Below are 19,346 nucleotides of genomic sequence, written 5' to 3'. Positions count from 1 at the left end.
CCCAGTTCCAGTGGCAGTATAAAGGCATTTTTATTCCATTTGCCTTCCTGAAAGGTCACTGAACAGCTAAGAAGGGGAAAACAAAATAAAAGAAAACAAGTTTTAAAACCTCAGTAGTACCTTCCTTCTACCTTTAGTAAACCAGGCAAACAGTCACAATCCACCACCACCCCCAAAAAAAACAACTTTGAGGAATAATGGAAAAAAAACACATTTTGTTCTGTATAAAAGCAAAAGTAGATTCTGAGAACAAGACTCACCGCAACATTCTCCCTCCCCCTCTAGACCTGAATAGGAATTTTTTCCCTTTAAAAGTATGTAAGACAATCCAGAACTACTCCCTCAATTTGTTTACAACAAAGGCTGTGAGCAAGGCTAGGTGATCAGACTGTCAGTCCCTCCCTATCCCACCCTGGGGGGATCAGCTGAAGAAGAAGTCACACTGGGAGCCCATTGGGCTGCCCAAGTCCTGGCCAAGCCACCAGGGGCAATGGCTGAAAGATGAAGGTGAAGCAAAAAGGAAAGGCAAAGGGTAGCACATGGCAGCAAAGACGGCAGGAGGGCATTTATTGTGAGTCCCACAAAACTCTCTGGGCTGAGAAATAGGGGCAGAGTTGATCAGATGAGCGTGGGTCCAAGAATTACAAACCAATGGAAGCTGAGCAGCTGCTTTATTGAAAGATGAGTATCAGGCTAGAACTAGTATAGAGTATGCTGAAACAAATTCATTATTTGAATAGAAAAAGCATGAGGTGTATGAAGGACCAGCATTGTATGCTTTGGCTACTTCAGCCAATAAGATAGACACCTGCTCTCACGGAGCTTCCTTCTAGTAAGGCAGACAGACAATACACAATCATCAAAAGCTAATTAAATTAGTATGTTAGAAAGTGATCATTGTTATGGAAACAATTTTAAATAAATCAAATGAGGGAGATCAGAGGTGCTGAAGCAGAGGACAGGTGGCAGTATTAAGTAGGACAGTCAGGGATGCCACGCTGAGAAGATGAGATCTGTGCAAAGACTAGATGGAGACACAGACACTAAGGAATCAGATGTCTGATAAAGGAGCAGTGTAGGCACAGGGAAAGACTCTGGGTGTGGGTGTCTGAAACATAATGGAGCAGGAGATCAGGAAGAACAAGGTACAGGTGAACAGAAATTGAGATCAGATCACTTTCTAACTTTGTATCATAGGGTTCTGAGCAAAGGAGTGATGAAATCTGATTAATGCTCTAAAAGAACACACGGATTTCTCTGTTGAGAATAGACTGTCCAGGACAAACTTAAATGCAAGAGGAGCTGTTAGAAGCTTCTCCAGTAACCCATGTACAAAATGATGGGTAATGGTGGTTCAGGCAAGGGTGGAGATAATTTAGATGGTGAAAAGTGGTTGGATTCTGGATACAAGTTATAAGAACCAGAGGAGTTTCCAACATCTTAAAAGTGAGTGGCAAGGAGAATAGAGGATGATTCTAAAGTTTCCAGTGAGAGCACACGGAAGGATGGTATGGTCATCAGCTAAGAAGGAGACAGTAGATGCTGTGTAGCAAGTGTAAGGGGAGAGATCAGGGGTTCCGTTTTGGAAGCACTGAATGTGAGCCATCCATTAGGTACCCAGGTGGAGGTGTCCAGGAGGCCGTGGAATGGATGAGTCTGGAGGTCAGGATCAGATCTGGGCTGGAGATATAAATTCAGCCAGTGTCAGGGTTCGATGGGACTCAAAGCCAGGATGAGCTCAGAGACCGATGACTTCAGAGACCGATGACTTATTCAGGGAATAAGTGAGGGGAGAAGGGACTAAGACCTCAGTCTGGGGCTCTCCAACATGAAGTATGGAAGTACAGGAAAAGGAAAAAGAAGAACAAAGAACCTTGAAAAGTCACGGCAGTAAGGAAAATCCAGAAAGAGGGGACAGGTAGGTCTATATTCTGACAGATGAATATAACAATGGGGACGTCGCTGAGAACCTTGACCCAGATATTGTTGTGAAGAGGAGGAAGGAAGTAAAAAAAGTGATTGGAGAGGTTTAAGAAAAAATGGGCAGAAAAGAAATGAAGAAAGTGAGTACAGATGAGTCTCGTTAAGAATTTACTATATGGAAAGAACATAAATGGAATGTAGAGGAAGTGAAGATGAGAGAAAGTTTTTTTGTTGTTTTGTTTGTTTTTCATAATATCTGAGAAATAATCGCACGTTTGTATGGTGGGAAAAATAAAATTGATTACAGAGAAGAAAACGGGAAAATTGCCTCTGAATATTCTTGAATATGGGGAGAGGTTGAGGTCTACACTATAGCAAGAGGGGTTTAGATAGGATCAGAGAAGGTTCAACTCTGTGAAAAGTGGGAAGAAAGGGAGGAGTACTTATGGGAAGAGTGTGTGATGCTGGGAGCTGTTTTCTGATTGCTTGAATTTCTTTGGTGAAATACAATGCAAGGTAAGAGCACAAGGTCAAATTATTGGTTATTCAAGATAAAAGGAAAAATTTTGAGATCATCACCTGAAGAATGGGACAGTAAGCATTTCATCTGAAGTGGAATGAGACATGAGAAAGAGTTTGGAGACTGGGCAGAGTCAGAATGAGATTGAAAAAGTGGTCCCCAAAGACCACACTCTCTGAGTAGGGTCTATTTGTGAGATGACTTACTCTTGAAATGCAACCGAATTTTGAACCTCTTTCTTGCTCTTGCAGAGCTGAATGTATTTGACTCACAAATTTGATAAATTTAATTTCTACAATTCTCACATAAATATAAAAAATAATCTTACTTCGAATGAAAGGTGACCCTACCCTCTCTTCTTGCTTAATCTCTACCATTTGTTATTCCATCCAAAACCTTCTCCCCAAATCCTGATACACTGTGGTTTTGTAGCCTTTCCTCTATTATTCCATATGCAGAATCTATTCCAATAATCAATGTCCCTTGCCCATAGAACAGATTCTTAGGATGGATTCCCAAGTAAGTGAGAGACAGAATTACCTTTCCCAAAATATTGAGTTACTTTTTCACCAGACTTTAAAATACTGAGTAACTAATGTCAATGCTTTTATAATTTTTAATTTGTATGAGAGTCTTTCATACCAAGAGGAATTCCAGCACCTAAATGCACACTACATACTCTTATTTTCAGTTTTATTTTCCAAAAGCATTCAATGAAGATTTTTAAGAAAGTGACTTACCCAGTGAGTTTGACTGCATGTGTACGAAGCTTTCGATATTTTTCTGATTCTTCATTTGTGCCAGTAACATGTCTATATATCCCTGTCTTATAATTGAAGAAATCCTCACGGACTTGCATTATGGCTAAAATACAACACAACAGGATACATGACACAGTTTTAAACCATTATCTTTAAACACTTCCAGAAATTTTCACAGAACAGTCAATGAGAAAATTTCCAGGGGTAGAATCTAAGAAGGAATTTTGCAATTCAGCCTAATTTTCTTTCCTACTTAATTGGCTGCAATATTTTCTTGTTCTCTTATAAACATAACTTTTAGCTACTTAGAATATTACTTAAGGTCACATTATACATTTAGAATGCCATCTATTTTTTTAATAGATCTTTAATGGAGTATAATTGCTTCACAATACCGTGTTAGTTTCTGTTGCACAAAAAAGTGAATCAGCCATATACATATACATGTCCCCATATGCCCTCCCTCTTGACCCTCCCTCCCATCCTCCCTATCCCACCCCTCTAAGTCATGGCAAAGCACTGAGCTGATCTCCCTGTGCTATGCTGCTACTTCCCACCAGCCAACTATTTTATATTTGGTAGTGTATATATGTCGATGCTACTCTCACTTCACCCCAGCTTTGCCCTCCCACCCCATGTCATCAAGTCCATTCTCTATGTCTACCTCTTTGTCCCTGTCCTGCAACTAGGTTCATCAGTACCATCTTTTTTTTTAGATTCCATATATATGCATTAGCATACGGTATTCGTTTTTCTCTTTCTGACTTACTTCACTTTGTATGACAGACTCTAGGTCCATCCACCTCACTACAAATAACTCAATTTCATTTCTTTTTATGGCTGAGTAATATTCCTTTGTATATATGTGCCACATCTTTTTCATCCATTCATCTGTTGATGGACATCTAGGTTGGCTCCATGTCTTGGCCATTGTAAATAGTGCTGCAATGAACATTGTGGTGCATGTCTCCTTTTGAATTATGGTTTTCTCAGGGTATATACCCAGCAGTGAGATTGCTGGTCATATGGTAGTTCTATTTTTAGTTTTTTAAGGAACCCCCATACTGTTTTCCATAGTGGTTGTATCAATTTACATTCCCACCAACAGTGTAGGAGTGTTCCCTTTTCACCACACTCATTCCAGCATTTATTCTTTCTAGTTTTTTTGATAATGGTCATTCTGACTGGTGTGAGATGATACCTCATTGTAGTTTTGATTTGCATTTCTCTAATAATTAGTGATGTTGAGCATCTTTTCATGTGCCTCATGACCATCTGTATGTCTTCCTTGGTGAAATGCCTATGTAAATCTTCTGCCCACTTTTTAACTGGATTGTTTGGTTTTTTGATATTGAGCTCCATGGGCTGTTTGTATATTTTGGAGATTAATCCTTTGTCAGTTGCCTCATTTGCAAATATTTTCTCCCATTCTGAGGGTTGTCTTTTTGTCTTGTTTATGGTTTCCTTTGCTGTGCAAAAGCTTTTAAGTTTAATTAAGTCTCATTTGTTTATTTTTGTTTTTATTTCCATTACTCTAGGATGTGGGTCAAAAAAGATCTTGCTGTGGTTTACGTCAAAGAGTGTTTTTCCTATGTTTTCCTCTAAGAATTTTATAGTGTCTGGTCTTACATTTAAATATTTAATCCATTTGGAGTTTATTTTTGTTTATGGTGTTAGGGGGTGTTCTAATTTCATTCTTTTACATGTAGCTGTCCAGTTTTCCCAGCACCACTTATTGAAGAGGCTGTCTTTTCTCCATTGTATGTTCTTGCCTCCTTTGTCATAAATTAGGTGTCCATATGTGTGTGGGTTTACCTCTGGGCAGTCTATCCTGTACCATTGGTCTATATTTCTGTTTTTGGGCCAGTACCATATTGTCTTGATTACTGTAGCTTTGTGGTATAGTTTGAAGTCAGGGAGCCTGATTCCTCCAGCTCCATTTTTCGTTCTCAACATTGCTTTGGCAATTCGGGGTCTTTTCTGTTTCCATACGAATTGTAAGATTTTTTGTCCTAATTCTGTGAAGAATGCCATTGGTAGTTTGACAGGGATTGCATTGAATCTGTAGATTGCTTTGGGTAGTATAGTCATTTTCACAATACTGATTCCTCCAATCCAAGAACATGGTATATTTCTCCATCTTTTTATGTCATCTTTGATTTCTTTCATCAGTGTTTTATAGTTTTCTGAGTACAATTCTTTCACCTCCTTAGGCAGGTTTATTCATAGGTTTTATTCTTTCTGTTGCAATGGTAAATGGGATTGTTTCCTTAATTTCTCTTTCTGATTTTTCACTGTTGGTGTGTAGGAATGCAGAGATTTCTGTGCATTAATTTTGTATCCTGCAACCTTACCAAATTCATTGATTAGTTCTAGCAGTTTTCTGGTGGCATCTTTAGGATTTTCTCTGTATAGTATCATGTCATCAGCAAATAGTGACAGTTTTACTTCCTCTTTTCCAATTTTTATTTCTTTTTCTTCTCTGATTGCCATGGCTAGGACTTCCAAAACTATGTTGAATAATAGTGGTGAGAGTGGACATCCTTGTCTTGTTCCTGATCCTAGTGGAAATACTTTCAGTTTTTCACCATTGAGTATGATGCTTGCTGTGGGTTTGCCATATATGGCCTTTATTATGTTGAGGTAGGTTCCCTCTATGCTCATTTTCTAGAGAGTTTTTATGGTAAATGGTATTGAATTTTGTCAAAAGCTTTTTCTACATCTATTGAGATGATCATATGATTTTTATTCCTTAATTTGTTAATGTGGTGTATCACATTGATTGCCTTGTGTATATTGAAGAATCCTTGCATCCCTGGGATAAATTCCACTTGATCATGGTGTATGATCCTTTTAATGTGCTATTGGATACTGTTTGCTAGTATTTTGTTGAGGATTTTTGCATCTATGTTCATCAGTGATATTGGTCTATAATTTTCTTTTTTGTGATATCTTCTTCTGGTTTTGGTGTCAGGGTGATGGTGGCTTCATTGAATGAATTTGGGAGTGTTTCTCCCTCTGCAATTTTTTTGGAAGAGTTTGAGAAGTGTCATTGTTAGCTCGTCTCTAAATGTTTGATAGAATTTGCCTGTGAAGCCATCTGGTCCTGGACTTTTGTTTGTTGGAAGATTTTTAATTATGGTTTCAATTTCATTACTTGTTATTGGTCTGTTTATATTTTCTAATTCTTCCTGGTTCAGTCTTGGAAAATCGTACCTTTCCAAGAACTTGTCCATTTCTCCATGGTTGTCCATTTTATTGGCATATAGTTGTTTATAGTAGTCTCCTATAATCCTCTGTATTTCTACAGTGTCAGTAGTGATTTCTCCTTTTTCATTTCTAATTTTATTGATTTGCATCCTCTCCCTTTTTTTCTTAATGAGTCTGGCTAAGGGTCTATCAATTTTGTTTATCTTCTCAAAGAACCAGCTTTTAGTTTTATTGATCTTTGCTATTGTTTTCTTCATTTCTATTTCATTTATTTTTGCTCTGATCTTTATTCTTTCCTTCTATTGACTTTGGGTTTTCTTTGTTCTTCTTTCCCTAGTTGTTTTAAGTGTAGGGTTACATTGTTTATTTGTGATTTTTCTTGTTTCTTGAGGTGAGATTGAATTGCTATAAACTTCCCTCATAGAACTGCTTTTGCTGCGTCCCATAGGTTTTGGGTCATCATGTTGTCATTGTCATTCGTTTCTATGTATTTTTTAATTTCTTCTTTGATTTCTTCAGTGATCTCTTGGTTATTTAGTAGTGCACTATTTAACCTCCATGTATTTGTGTTTTTTACAGTTTTTTCCTGCAGTTGATTTCCAATTTCATAAAGTTGTGGTCAGAAAAGATGCTTGATATGATTTCAATTTTCTTAAATTTACCAGGGCTTGATTTTTGACCCAAGATGTGATCTATCTTGGAGAATGTTCCATGTGCACTTGAGAAGAAAGTGTATTCTGCAACTTTTGGGTGGAATGTTCTCTAAATATCTATTAGTTCTATCTGGTCTATTGTGTCATTTAAAGCTTGTGTTTCCTTATTTATTTTCTGTTTGGATGATCTGTCCATTGGTGTAAGTGGGGTGTTAATGTCCCCTATTATTGTGTTACTGTCGATTTCTTCTTTCATGGTTGTTAGCATTTGCCTTATGTATTGTGGTGCTCCTATGTTGGGTGCATAAATATTTATAGTTGTTATATCTTCTTCTTGGATTGATCCTTTGATCATTATGTAGTGTCCCTCCTTATCTCTTGTAACAGTCTTTATTTTAAAGTCTATTTTATCTGATATGAGTATTGCTACTCCAGCTTTCTTTTGATTTCCATTTGCATGGAATATTTTTTCCATCCCTTCCTTTCAGTCTGTATGTGTCCCTAGGTCTGCAGTGGGTCTCTTGTAGACAGCATATATATGGGTTTTGTTTTTGTATCCCTTCAGCCAGTCTGTGTCTTTTGGTTGGGGCATTTAATCCATTTACATTCAAGGTTATTATCGATATGTATGTTCCTATTACAATTTTCTTAATTGTTTGGGGTTTGTTTTTGTGGGTCTTTTCCTTCTCTTGTGTTTCCCGCTTAGAGAAGTTTCTTTATCATTTGTTGTAAAGCTGGTTTGGTGGTGCTGAATTCTCTTAGCTTTTGTTTGTCTGAAAAGTTTTTGACTTCTCCATGGAATCTGAAGGAGATCCTTGCTGGGTAGAGTAATCGTGGTTGTAGATTTTTCTCTTTCATCACTTTAAGTGTATCTTGCCACTCCCTTCTGGCCTGCAGAGTTTCCACTGAAAAATCAGCTGTTATCCTTATGGGGATTCCTTTGTATGTTATTTTTTTGTTTTTCTCTTGCTGCTTTTAATATTTTTCCTTGGAATTTAATTTTTGTGAGTTTGATTAATGTGTGTCTTGCTGTGTTTTTCCTAGGGTTTATCCTGTATGTAACTCTGTGTGCTTCCTGGACTTGGGTGACTCTTTCTTTTCCCATGTTAAGGAAGATTTCCACTATAATCTCTTCAAATATTTTCTCAGACCCTTTCTTTTTCTCTTCTTCTGGGACCCCTATAATTCAAATGTTGGTGCATTTAGTGTTGTCCCAGAGGTCTCTGAGCTTGTCTTCAATTCTTTTCATTCTTTTAACTTTATTCTGCTCCTCGGCAGTTATTTCCACCATTTTGTCTTCCAGCTCACTTATTTGTTCTTCTGACTCAGTTATTCTGTTATTGATTCCTTCTAGTGTATTTTTCATTTCAGTTATTGTGTTGTTCATCTCTGTTTGTTTGTTCTTTAGTTCTTCTAGATCTTTGTTAAGCATTCCTTGTATTTTCTCAATCCATGCTTCCATTCTATTTCCAAGATTCTGGATCATCTTTACTATCATTACTTTGAATTCTTTTTCAGGTAGATTGCCTATTTCTCTTCATTTACTTGGTCTTATAGGTTTTTACCTTGCTCCTTCATCTGTGACATATTTTTTGCCGTCTAATTTTTTTTTTTTTTAATGAGTGGGATTGTGTTTCTGTCTTACTGGCTGTTTGGTCCGAGGCTTCCAGCACTGGAGTTTCTAGGCTGTTGGGTAGAGCTGGGTCTTGGTGCTGAGATGAGGTACTCTGTGAGACCTCTCTCCAATGAATATTCCCTGGTGTCGGAGGTTCTCTGTTAGTCCAGTGGTTCAGACTCGGAGCTCCCACCACAGGAGCTTCTCCCCAACCACAGGCTCGCAAATCAAGATTCTGCAAGCTGTGTTGTGTGGCAAAAAAAAAAAAAAAAGAGAGAGAGAGAAAAATAACAAAGTAAAAAATAAAATTACATAAAATTACATTAGGAAACAACAGGTATGTTTGAAAGACTAAAATAAAAATATAGATGAATCAATAACTGGAAGTTACATCAGTACCACAATAGTAAAAAAGAGGAGGAGGGAATGGAAAAACAAAAAAGGGTGGGGGGAGAAAGGCCTTGGCTCTGGAAAGTGTGGCCTAAGCAATGGGTGAGGTTTGGGTATTGGGCGGGGCCAATGCTCAGGACCCACAGGGCTGGAAAAGGCCCTGGGGGCTGTGGGGGGTGGGGCTTAGGCTCAAGGAAAAAAAGGGGCCGAGGCATGCTACCCAGCCCAGTCTCAGAGGGAGAGGACCTGACCTGGGAGACTAGCAGACTTCCTGGGCTCGAGAGGGCAGGGCAAATGCCCTCCTCTCCTCTCCTGCTCCTCTGATCTGTGGTCTGGGAGGGCCCCTCCCACCTGCCTCTCCTGATCTCCCCAGCCTCCCTCCTATGCCCCCAGGACCAATGCAGCTGGTGAGGGGAGGGTGGGGGAAGGGGGGTTTTGAGGGCAGGGGACTGGGCAGGGAGCTCAGCAGGCTCCTCATGCCCGAGTGGGCCAGGCAATTGCCCTCTGCTTCTCCTGCAGGACCTCTCTCACCTGCCTCTCCAGATCTCCCCAGCCTCCCTCCTAAGCACCCAGGACCCAAGAGACCTGGATGGGGCTTTGGATGGGGGGGTGGAAGCGGCTTCAGAACTCAGCAGGCTTCACTGCCCAAGTGGGCCAGGTGATCGCCCTCAGCTCCTCTCCCGCTCTTCCCAGAGAGTCCCTCCCACCTGCTTCTCCTGATCTCCCTGGTCTCAGGCGGACTGATCTTGTCTGGCCTCTACTTCTCCTCTGCCTATGGTCCCCCTACATCCTACCGGTTCATTTTGGAGTTCCTCCCATCTCCCTAAGGGTCAGAGTCCCTGACCAGTGAACGGCAGACGCCCTAGTTGTGAGGAGACGCTAACTCTGCATCTTCCCACACCACCATCTTGACTCCTCGCCCCACCATCATTTTTATTTTTCCTCTTGCACACCTTTTACTTTTTATTTTATTTTATTTTATTTTTAATTTTTGAATTTTAATTTATTTTTTTATACAGCAGGTTCTTATTAGTCATCAATTTTATCACATCAGTGTATACATCTCAATCCCAATCGCTCAATTCATCACACACACCCCACCCTCCACTGCTTTCTGCCTTGGTGTCCATACATTGGTTCTCTACATCTGTGTCTCAATTTCTGCCCTGCAAACCAGTTCATCTGTACCATTTTTCTAAGTTCCACATATATGCATTAATATACGATATTTGTTTTTCTCTGATTTATTTCACTCTGTATGACAGTCTCTAGATCTATCCATGTCTCAACAAAGGACCCAATTTTGTTCCTTTTTACAACATCTTCTTTATCCAATCGTCTGTCGATGGGCATTTAGGTTGCTTCCATGACCTGGCTATTGTAAATAGTGCTGCGATGAACATTGGGGTGCATGTGTCTTTTTGAAATACTGTTTTCTCTGGGTGCTGGGTCATATGGTAATTCTATTTTTAGTTTTTTAAGGAACCTCCATACTGTTCTCCATAGTAGCTGTATCAATTTACATTCCCACCAACAGTGCAAGAGGGTTCCATTTTCTCCATACCCTCTCCAGCATTTGTTGTTTGTAGATTTTCTGATGATGCCCTTTCTAACTGGTGTGAGGTGATTCCTCATTGTAATTTTGATTTACATTTCTCTAATAATTAGTGATGTTGAGCAGCTTTTCATGTGCTTCTTGGCCATCTGTATGTCTTCTTTGGAGAAAATGTCTATTTAGGTCTTCTGCCCATTTTTGGATTTGGTTGTTTGTTTTTTTAATATTGAGCTGCAAGTGCTGTTTATATATTTTGGAGATTAATCCTTTGTCCATTGATTCATTTGCAAATATTCTCTCCCATTCTGAGAGTTGTCTTTTCATCTTGTTTATGGTTTCCTTTGCTGTGCAAAATCTTTGAAGTTTCATTAGGTCCCATTTGTTTATTTTTGTTTTTATTTCCATTACTCTAGGAGGTGGAACAAAAAATATCTTGCGTGATTTCTGTCAAAGAGTGTTCTTCCTATTTTCCTCTAAGAGTTTTATAGTGTCTGGTCTTACATTTAAGTCTCGAATCCATTCTGAGTTTATTTTTGTATATGGTATTAAGGAGTGTTCTAATTTCATTCTTTTACATGTAGCTGTCCAGTTTTCCCAGCACCACTTATTGAAGAGACTGTCTTTTCTCCATTGTATATCCTTGCCTCCTTTGTAATAGATTAGTTGACCTTGGGGCGTGGGTTTATCTCTGGGCTTTCTATCCTATTCCATTGATCTATATTTCTGTTTTTGTGCCAGTACCATATTGTCTTAATTACTGTAGCTTTCTTCTATAGTCTGAAGTCAGGGAGTCTGATTCCTCCAGCTCCGCTTTTTTCCCTCAAGACTGCATTGGCTATTTGGGGTCTTTTGTGTCTCCATACAAATTTTAAATTGTTTGTTCGAGTTCTGTAAAAAATGCCTTTGGTAATTTGATAGAGATTGCATTGAATCTGTAGATTGCTTTGGGTAGTATAGTCATTTTCACAATATTCATTCTTCCAAACCAAGAATGTCGTATATCTCTCCATCTGCTGGTATCATCTTTAAATACTTTAGGCAGTGTCTTATAGTTTTCTGCACACAGGTATTTTGTCTTTCTAGGTGGTTTATTCCTACATATTTTATTCTTTTGTTGCAATGGTAAATGGGAGTGTTTCCTTAATTTCTCTTCCAGATTTTTCATCATTATTATCAGTATATAGGAATGCAAGAGATTTCTGTGCATTAATTTTGTATCCTGCAACTTTACCAAATTCATTGATTAGCTCTAGTAGTTTTCTGGTGGCATCTTTAGGATTCTCTATCTATACTATCATGTCATCTGCAAACAGTGACACTTTACTTCTTCTTTTCCAATTTGTATTCCTTTCATTTCTTTTTCTTCTCTGATTGTTGTGGCTAGGACTTCCAAAACTATGTTGAATAATAGTGGTGAGAGTGGACATCCTTGTCTTGTTCCTGATCTTAGAGGAAATGCTTTCAGTTTTTCATCATTGAGAATAATGTTTGCTGTGAGTTAGTCACATATGGCCTTTATTATGTTGAGGTAGGTTTCCTCTATGCCCACTTTCTGGAGAGCTTTTATCATAAATTGTTGTTGAATTTTGTCAAAAGCTTTTTCTGCATCTATAGAGATGATCATATGGTTTTTATTCTTCAATTTGTTGATATGCATATCACATTGATTGATTTGCATATATTGAAGAATCCTTGCATCCCTGGGATAAATCCCACTTGATCATGGTGTATGATCCTTTTAATGGGTTGTTGGATTCTGCTTGCTAGTATTTTGTTGAGGATTTTTGCATCTATATTCATCAGTGACATTGGTCTGTAATTTTCTTTTTTTATAGTATCTTTGTCTGGTTTTGGTATCAGGGTGATGGCGGCCTCATAGAATAAGTTTGGGAGTGTTCCTTCCTCTGGAATTTTTTGGAAGAGCTTGAGGAGGATGGGTGTTAGCTCTTCTCTAAACGTTTGATAGAATTCACCTTTGAAGCCATCTGGACCTGGAATTTTGTTTGTTGGAAGATTTTTAAACACAGTTTCAATTTCATTACTTGTGATTGGTCTGTTCATATTTTCTTTTCTTCATTGTTCAGTCTTGGAAGGTTATACCTTTCTAAGAATTTGTCCATTTCTTCCAGGTTGTCCATTTTATTGGCATGGGGTTGCTTGTAGTAGTCTCTTAGGATGCTTTGTATTTCTGTGGTGTCTGTTGTAACTTCTCCTTTTTCATTTCTAATTTTATTGATTTGAGTCCTCTCCCTCTTTTTCTTGATGAGTCTGGCTAAAGGTTTATCAATTTTATTTATCTTCTCAAAGAACCAGCTTTTAGTTTTATTGATCTTTGTTATTGTTTTCTTTGTTTCTATTTCATTTATTTCTGCTCTGATCTTTATGATTTCTTTCCTTCTGCTAACTCTGCATTTTGTTTATTCTTCTTTCTCTAGTTCCTTTAGGTGTAAGGTTAGATTGTTTATTTGAGATTTTTCCTGTTTCTTGAGGTAGGCTTGTATAGCTATAACTTCCCTTTTAGAACTGCTTTTGCTGCATCCCAAAAGTTTTGGATCATCATGTTTTCATTGTCATTTGTCTCTAGGTATTTTTTGATTTCCTCTTTGATTTCTTCAGTGATCTCTTGGTTATTTAGTAACGTATTGTTTAGCCTCCATGTGTTTGTGTTTTTTACGGTTTTTTCCCTGTAATTGATTTCTAATCTCATAGCATTGTGGTCATAAAAGATGCTTGATATGATTTCAATTGTCTTAAATTTACTGAGGCTTGATTTGTGACCCAAGATGTGATCTATCCTGGAGAATGTTCCATGTGCAGTTGAGAAGAAAGTGTAATCTGCTGTTTTTGGTTGGAATGTCCTATAAATATCAACTAAATCTATCTGGTCTATTGTGTTATTTAAAGCTTGTGTTTCCTTATTAATTTTCTGTTTGGATGATCTGTCCATTGGTGTAAGTGAGGTGTTGAAGCCCCCCACCATTACTGTGTTACTGTTGATTTCTTCTTTTATATCTGTTAGCAGTTACCTTATTTATTGAGGTGCTCCTATGTTGGCTGCATATATATTTATGATTTTTATATCTTCTTCTTGGATTGATCCCTTGATCATTATGTAGAGTCCTTCCTTGTCTCTTGTAACATTCTTTATTTTAAAGTCTATTTTATCTGAGTATTGTTACAACAGCTTTCTTTTGATTTCCATTTGCATGGAATATCTTTTTCCATCCCCTCACTTTCAGTCTGTATGTGTCCCTAAGTCTGAAGTGCGTCTATTGTAGACAGCATATATATGGGTCTTGTTTTGTATCCATGCAGCAAGCCTGTGTCTTTTGGATGGAGCATTCAACCCATTCACGTTTAAGGTAATTATCAATATATATGTTCCTATTACCATATTCTTAATTGTTTTGGGTTTGTTTTTGTAGGCTCTTTTCTTCTGTTGTGTTTCCCACTTAGAGAAGTTCCTTTAGCATTTGTTGTAGAGTTGGTTTGATGGTGCTGAATTCTCTTAGCTTTTCTTGTCTGTAAAGCTTTTGATTTCTCCATTGAATCTGAATGAGATCCTTGCTGGGTAGAGTTATCATGGTTGTAAGTTCTTCCCTTTCATCCCTTTACGTATACCATGCCACTCCCTTCTGACTTGTAGAGTTTCTGCTGCGAAATCAGCTGCTAACCTTATGGGAATTCCCTTGTATGTTATTTGTCATTTTTCCCTTGATGCTTTCAATAATTTTTCTTTGTCCTTAATTTTTGCCAATTAGATTACTATGTGTCTCGGCATGTTTCTCCTTGGGTTTCTCCTGCATGGGAGTCTCTGCACTTCCCAGACTTGGGTGGCTCTTTCCTTTCCCATGTTATGGATATTTTCAACTATAATCTCTTCAAATATTTTCTCAGGTGCTTTCTCTCTCTCTTCTCCTTCTGGGACCCCTATAATGCAAATGTTGTTGCATTTAATGTTGTCCCAGAGGTCTCTGAGGCTGTCTTCATTTCTTTTCATTCTTTTTTCTTTATTCTGTTCCACAGCAGTGAATTCTACCATTCTGTCTTCCAGGTCACTTATCCATTCTTCTGCCTCAGTTATTCTGCTATTGATTCCTTCTAGTGTATTTTTCATTTCAGTTATTGTATTGTTCATCTCTGTTTGTTCTTTAATTCTTCTAGATCTTTGTTAAACATTTCTTGCATCTTCTCAATCTTTGCCTCCTTTCTTTTTCCGAGGTCCTGGATCATCTGCACTATCATTATTCTGAATTCTTTTTCTGGGAGGTTGCTTATCTCCACTTCATTTAGTTGTTTTTCTGGGGTTTTATCTTGTTCCTTCATCTGATACATAGTCCTCTGCCTTTACATATTGTCTGTCTTTCTGTGAATGTGGTTTTTGTTCCACAGGCTGCAGGATTATAGTTCTTCTTGCTTCTTCTGTCTGCCCTCTGTTGGATGAGGCTATCTAAGAGGCTTGTGCATGTTTCCTGAAGGGAGGGACTGATGGTGGGTAGAGCTGGCTGTTTCTCTGCTGGGCAAGGCTCGCAAAACTTTAATCCACTTGACTGCTGATGGGTGGGGTGGGGTTCCCTCCCTGTTGGTTGTTTGGCCTGAGGCAACCCAACACTGGAGCCTACCTGGGCTCTTTGGTGGGGCTAATGACAGACTCTGGGAGGGCTCACGCCAAGAAGTACTTCCCAGAACTTCTGCTGCCAGTGTCCTTGTCCCCACAGTGAGCCACAGCCACCCCCCACGTCTGCAGTAGACCATCCAACACTAGCAGGTAGGTCTGGTTCAGTTTCCCCTGGGGTCACTGCTCCTTTCCCTGGGTCCTGATGCACACACTACTTTATGTGTGTCCTCCAAGAGTAGAGTCTCTGTTTCCCTCAGTCCTGTCGAAGTCCTGCAATCAAATCCTACCAGCCTTCAAAGTCTGATTCTCTAGGAATTCCTCCTCCCATTTCTGGACCCCCAGGTTGGGAAGCCTGACGTGGGGCTCAGAACCTTCACTACAGTGAGTGCACTTCTGTTGTATAAGTGTTCTCCACTTTGTGAGTCACCCACCCAGCAGTTATGGGATTTGATTTTATTGTGACTGCACCCCTCCTACCATCTCATTGTGTCTTCTTCTTTGTCTTTGGATGTGGGGTATCTTTTTTGGTGAATTCCAGTGTCTTCCTATCGATGATTGTTCAGCAGTTAGTTGTGATTCTTGTGTTCTCACAAGAGGGAGTGAGAGCACGTCCTTCCACTCTGCCATCTTGAACCACCTGACATCTATTTTTAATTGACAGAGGCACAATTACCAGGAACTGAGACCTTGCAGGAAGCTCACTACACTTGGCTGATGATCAGTATTTCTTGGGTTTCTTGGGCTTCTCCACAAGTCTCTTTAATTTCCAATTAAGCTAGCAGCAAAGCGTGAACCTAGCAAACAGGGTTTACAGTAATTGTACTTCATCCTTGGAAGTCAATACAAAACTTTCCTTGGTGAGTTTGAATAAAAAGCAAACCCTTGGCAAGAGAATACTCTGACAAGATTGCATCCCTCCAGCTCTGAAGAACTAAGCCAATAGTGTATTATTTAGAAAGGAAGAGCTTATACTTTATTAAACTCTCCTTCCTTCCCTCACCTAGATTATTTCTTTTTTGTATTGTGTGCTGTTTTATTGAAGGGCTTGGGCAATTCAGGGTGAACACTTTAAACTTCTCCTTTCAAAGACTAGAATTGAAAATATTTTTAGTTGGGCTAGTTAAGTATACCTTGAAAACTGTGCACAATGCTTGTCTTAGTTTGATGTGCATTTTAAATAAAATAAGAAATAATTTTTGATAGATCCTAAAATGAAACTTCTCTTCCAAAGTCAAATATTACTTTTGATTCCACTTTTTATTTCATTTTTTAATGTTTCATGCCTTTTCTGTTGCTGTCTAAATATGCTCAAAAGAGGTTAAATCTCCTTTATTTACTTTAAAACACCTTCCCATAGGATTTCAAGAATTTATATAACTGTACTCTATGCAGATCTTTTCTTTTGTTCTCTTTACAGCACCTAAACTTATTTTTAATTCTATAGATTTCAGAAGAATGCACACAGTATTATTTATTCAGAATTCTATTGCCTTTTACATTCTTTTGTACCAAGCGGGAGAAAGCCCTGTACATTAGCCCAGGCAACAATATGTAGACAACCACATTGCATTGACAGCAAGATGAGGCAACCAGCATTTACAAAAGTGTGAAATATTGTTAGTGGTTTTCTCTTCCATAGAATCATTGACTCCATTAGCTTTTCTCAATTCTAAGCACTGTGAATAAAATATACTCTTCAATGTGGAAAAATACCACTGTCAACGAAAGAAACATGAGTGAGACACCATGACAATTAACTTGAAGATGGAGCCTTCCTTGAGTTTCTGACACCAAAATAGACTTGATGAACCCATCAACATATAAGTACATAAACTACTGTAGTGCAATTATACTTTTGGAGAATAGCAGCAAACTTATTACACAGAATTATGACACACCTGAGGGTAAGATGGTGAGCTCTATCTCATGTTCCTGGCTCAGGCTGGCAGGAGGAAGGTTCTCAACAAATATTTGTTACATAGATGTTGAATAATCTGAATTTCAACATTATTATTTACAAATTTTATTTCTTTATTTTTGATTCATTATGTAAAATTCATGAACACTTACATATTTGACCATAAAATAAACCTAAGGTGTTCTCAATTTTAAGTCATTATGATGCAAGTTTCTTTTGACTGATTAAAAGAAAGAGAGAGAGAGAAACTTGAAACAGTAATATAACGATTGTAGATTCAGAGAGGTTTAAATAACTTGACCAAAGTCATTTAAGTTGCAAACGTCAAAACTGGAATTTCAAATTCAGCCTTGACTTCAAATGCCTGTGTTCCTTCAAATTTGTCACACAACTCCACTTAACGAAGCATATATTTAAATTACACATGAATTCCCCTGCTATTTTACCAGCCTTCAAAACTTACACAACTGTAAGGAGGAAAAAAATTCTCTTTATTTGTTTCAGGTTTTGTGTATTGTCCCAGGATTTTAAAAGTTAAATTCAGGGCATGGTTAGAGTAAGCTTTGGTTTCCCAATAAATGTTAAGTGATGATAAAGATCAATAAAAATCCTTCCAGCACAGTTTTAAAATCTGTGGTTCCTGCAAATGTTGAACCAATACTAATTAGGCCAGCATTCAGAAAAATAAAAATACATATTGTCCAATCGTTCCTTGGGTATATATCAGATGTTTTCAATTTAATTTTGTTATGTTTAACCAAATTCTTTAATTTATTTTTTTATCAATTCCACTGCATTGAGAATATATTATGGGCCTTTCAGTATTCACACCCTGAATTTCTATTTTAGGCCTCACTGGTTTTGTTTTTCCAAGCATTTCAAGGCAATGTTTAGCATAGAAAATATACACTGTGAACCTATTTTTATTCATGCCATTGGTGCAAAATCAAATAGGTAAGCAGAGGAACTATGTATCAGAAATAATATCTTCATATCAAAATCAATGGACAGAAAGTCAGTATATTTTTCCTTATTTACTGTTAGTTTACTATACATAACACATTTACAAAATTGATCAAAATAGAAAGCATGTTATAAAACACAAAAATTATACTGGCTTATTTGATTTCTTTTGAGTTTATAGAAAAAGTAAAGTGTCCATTTTGTTTCTACTGCTAAACCTTGACTTTTTTTTCAATCCATTACCTAATCCATTTAAACCGAAGTGAGAAAATTTCTAACACTATGTATGAGTCCTAAATATAAGTAAACAATTAAATGAACTCTATCAGTTAGTATTTCCTGTTCGAATGTCTTTTGGATCCATGATCACTTTGGATACACTTAGCAGACTTTCATCCAATGTGTCATTAACATTTGTTTAAGAATTCAATTTATGAATGAGTCTATCTTCTTCAAATAAAAGGTCAGCTAATTAGGTTATTAGGTGAGTGTATCTCCTATAATTACCTTGGTCTTACAACCACTGAATCCTTAAGAATAATCTAAAAGTAAAAAAATTCTATCACTTATTAAGCTCTTTATACAGGAGCTAAAATGTAATAATGTTGTTTATTAAAGGAATAAATAAGACACAACCATACTTCATCCAAGCTTACCTTGAACTGGTCCATTTTGCATGATTTCTTTCATTATCTCAGTTTCCTGGAAGGAAAAATATCAGTGAGCACAATTACTGTTATCAGAGCACACTAAACTTATTGTTTGGTGTGTAATGTTAGGTGCTGTACAATCAGTTTAGGAATTATGTAACCCAGTGTGCCTTGACCACTTGCAATTTACTCTTAATTATCTTTTGAAATATTCACATGTGAATTGCCACATTGATGAAGTTGCTAAAGACAAGACACACACACGTTTCATTGACTCTTACCACTGACAATAATTTTGGAATGAAGAAAAATACAAAGATTTTTACGGTCACAAAGGAAAAATAATTCAGTTAAAACTCTGTTTTATCAGTAGAGATTAGTGTCATCTCCATTCTTAGGATCACAAAAGCAATCCCAGAAGATTGTTTAGTGAGGTTCCTCAGTTTTAGTATACAAATATTTCTCTGTTGTTTTCCCCTGTGTAATGCAACCCTTAGGAAAGAGGCAGGTCATTCATTCATTTATTCATATAAATGTGAATACATTGATCAGAGTAAAGACAAGAAACTA

At 37.7% G+C, this 19,346-nt stretch overlaps 1 protein-coding gene across 2 annotated transcripts in view; it reads right to left on the bottom strand.

Annotated features, from left to right (window-relative positions):
- The window catches only part of TINAG (tubulointerstitial nephritis antigen), an 86,574-nt gene that overhangs the window by 34,202 nt on the left and 33,026 nt on the right, over window positions 1-19,346 (bottom strand). For both annotated transcript variants that reach the window (XM_082414349.1, XM_082414350.1), the window contains exons 8-9: window positions 18,783-18,828; window positions 3,184-3,307 (exon numbers count right to left, since the gene is read on the bottom strand). In XM_082414349.1, the coding sequence (XP_082270475.1) occupies window positions 3,184-3,307; window positions 18,783-18,828 (170 nt within the window). The remainder of the gene's footprint in view (window positions 1-3,183; window positions 3,308-18,782; window positions 18,829-19,346) is intronic.

The sequence above is a fragment of the Balaenoptera physalus genome (genome assembly GCF_965194825.1).
Source record: "Balaenoptera physalus genome assembly, chromosome: 11".
In the NCBI taxonomy this organism is placed as follows: Eukaryota; Metazoa; Chordata; class Mammalia; order Artiodactyla; family Balaenopteridae; genus Balaenoptera; species Balaenoptera physalus.
Note: the sequence above shows the minus strand (reverse complement) of the source record. Positions and strands in the feature narration are given on the sequence as shown.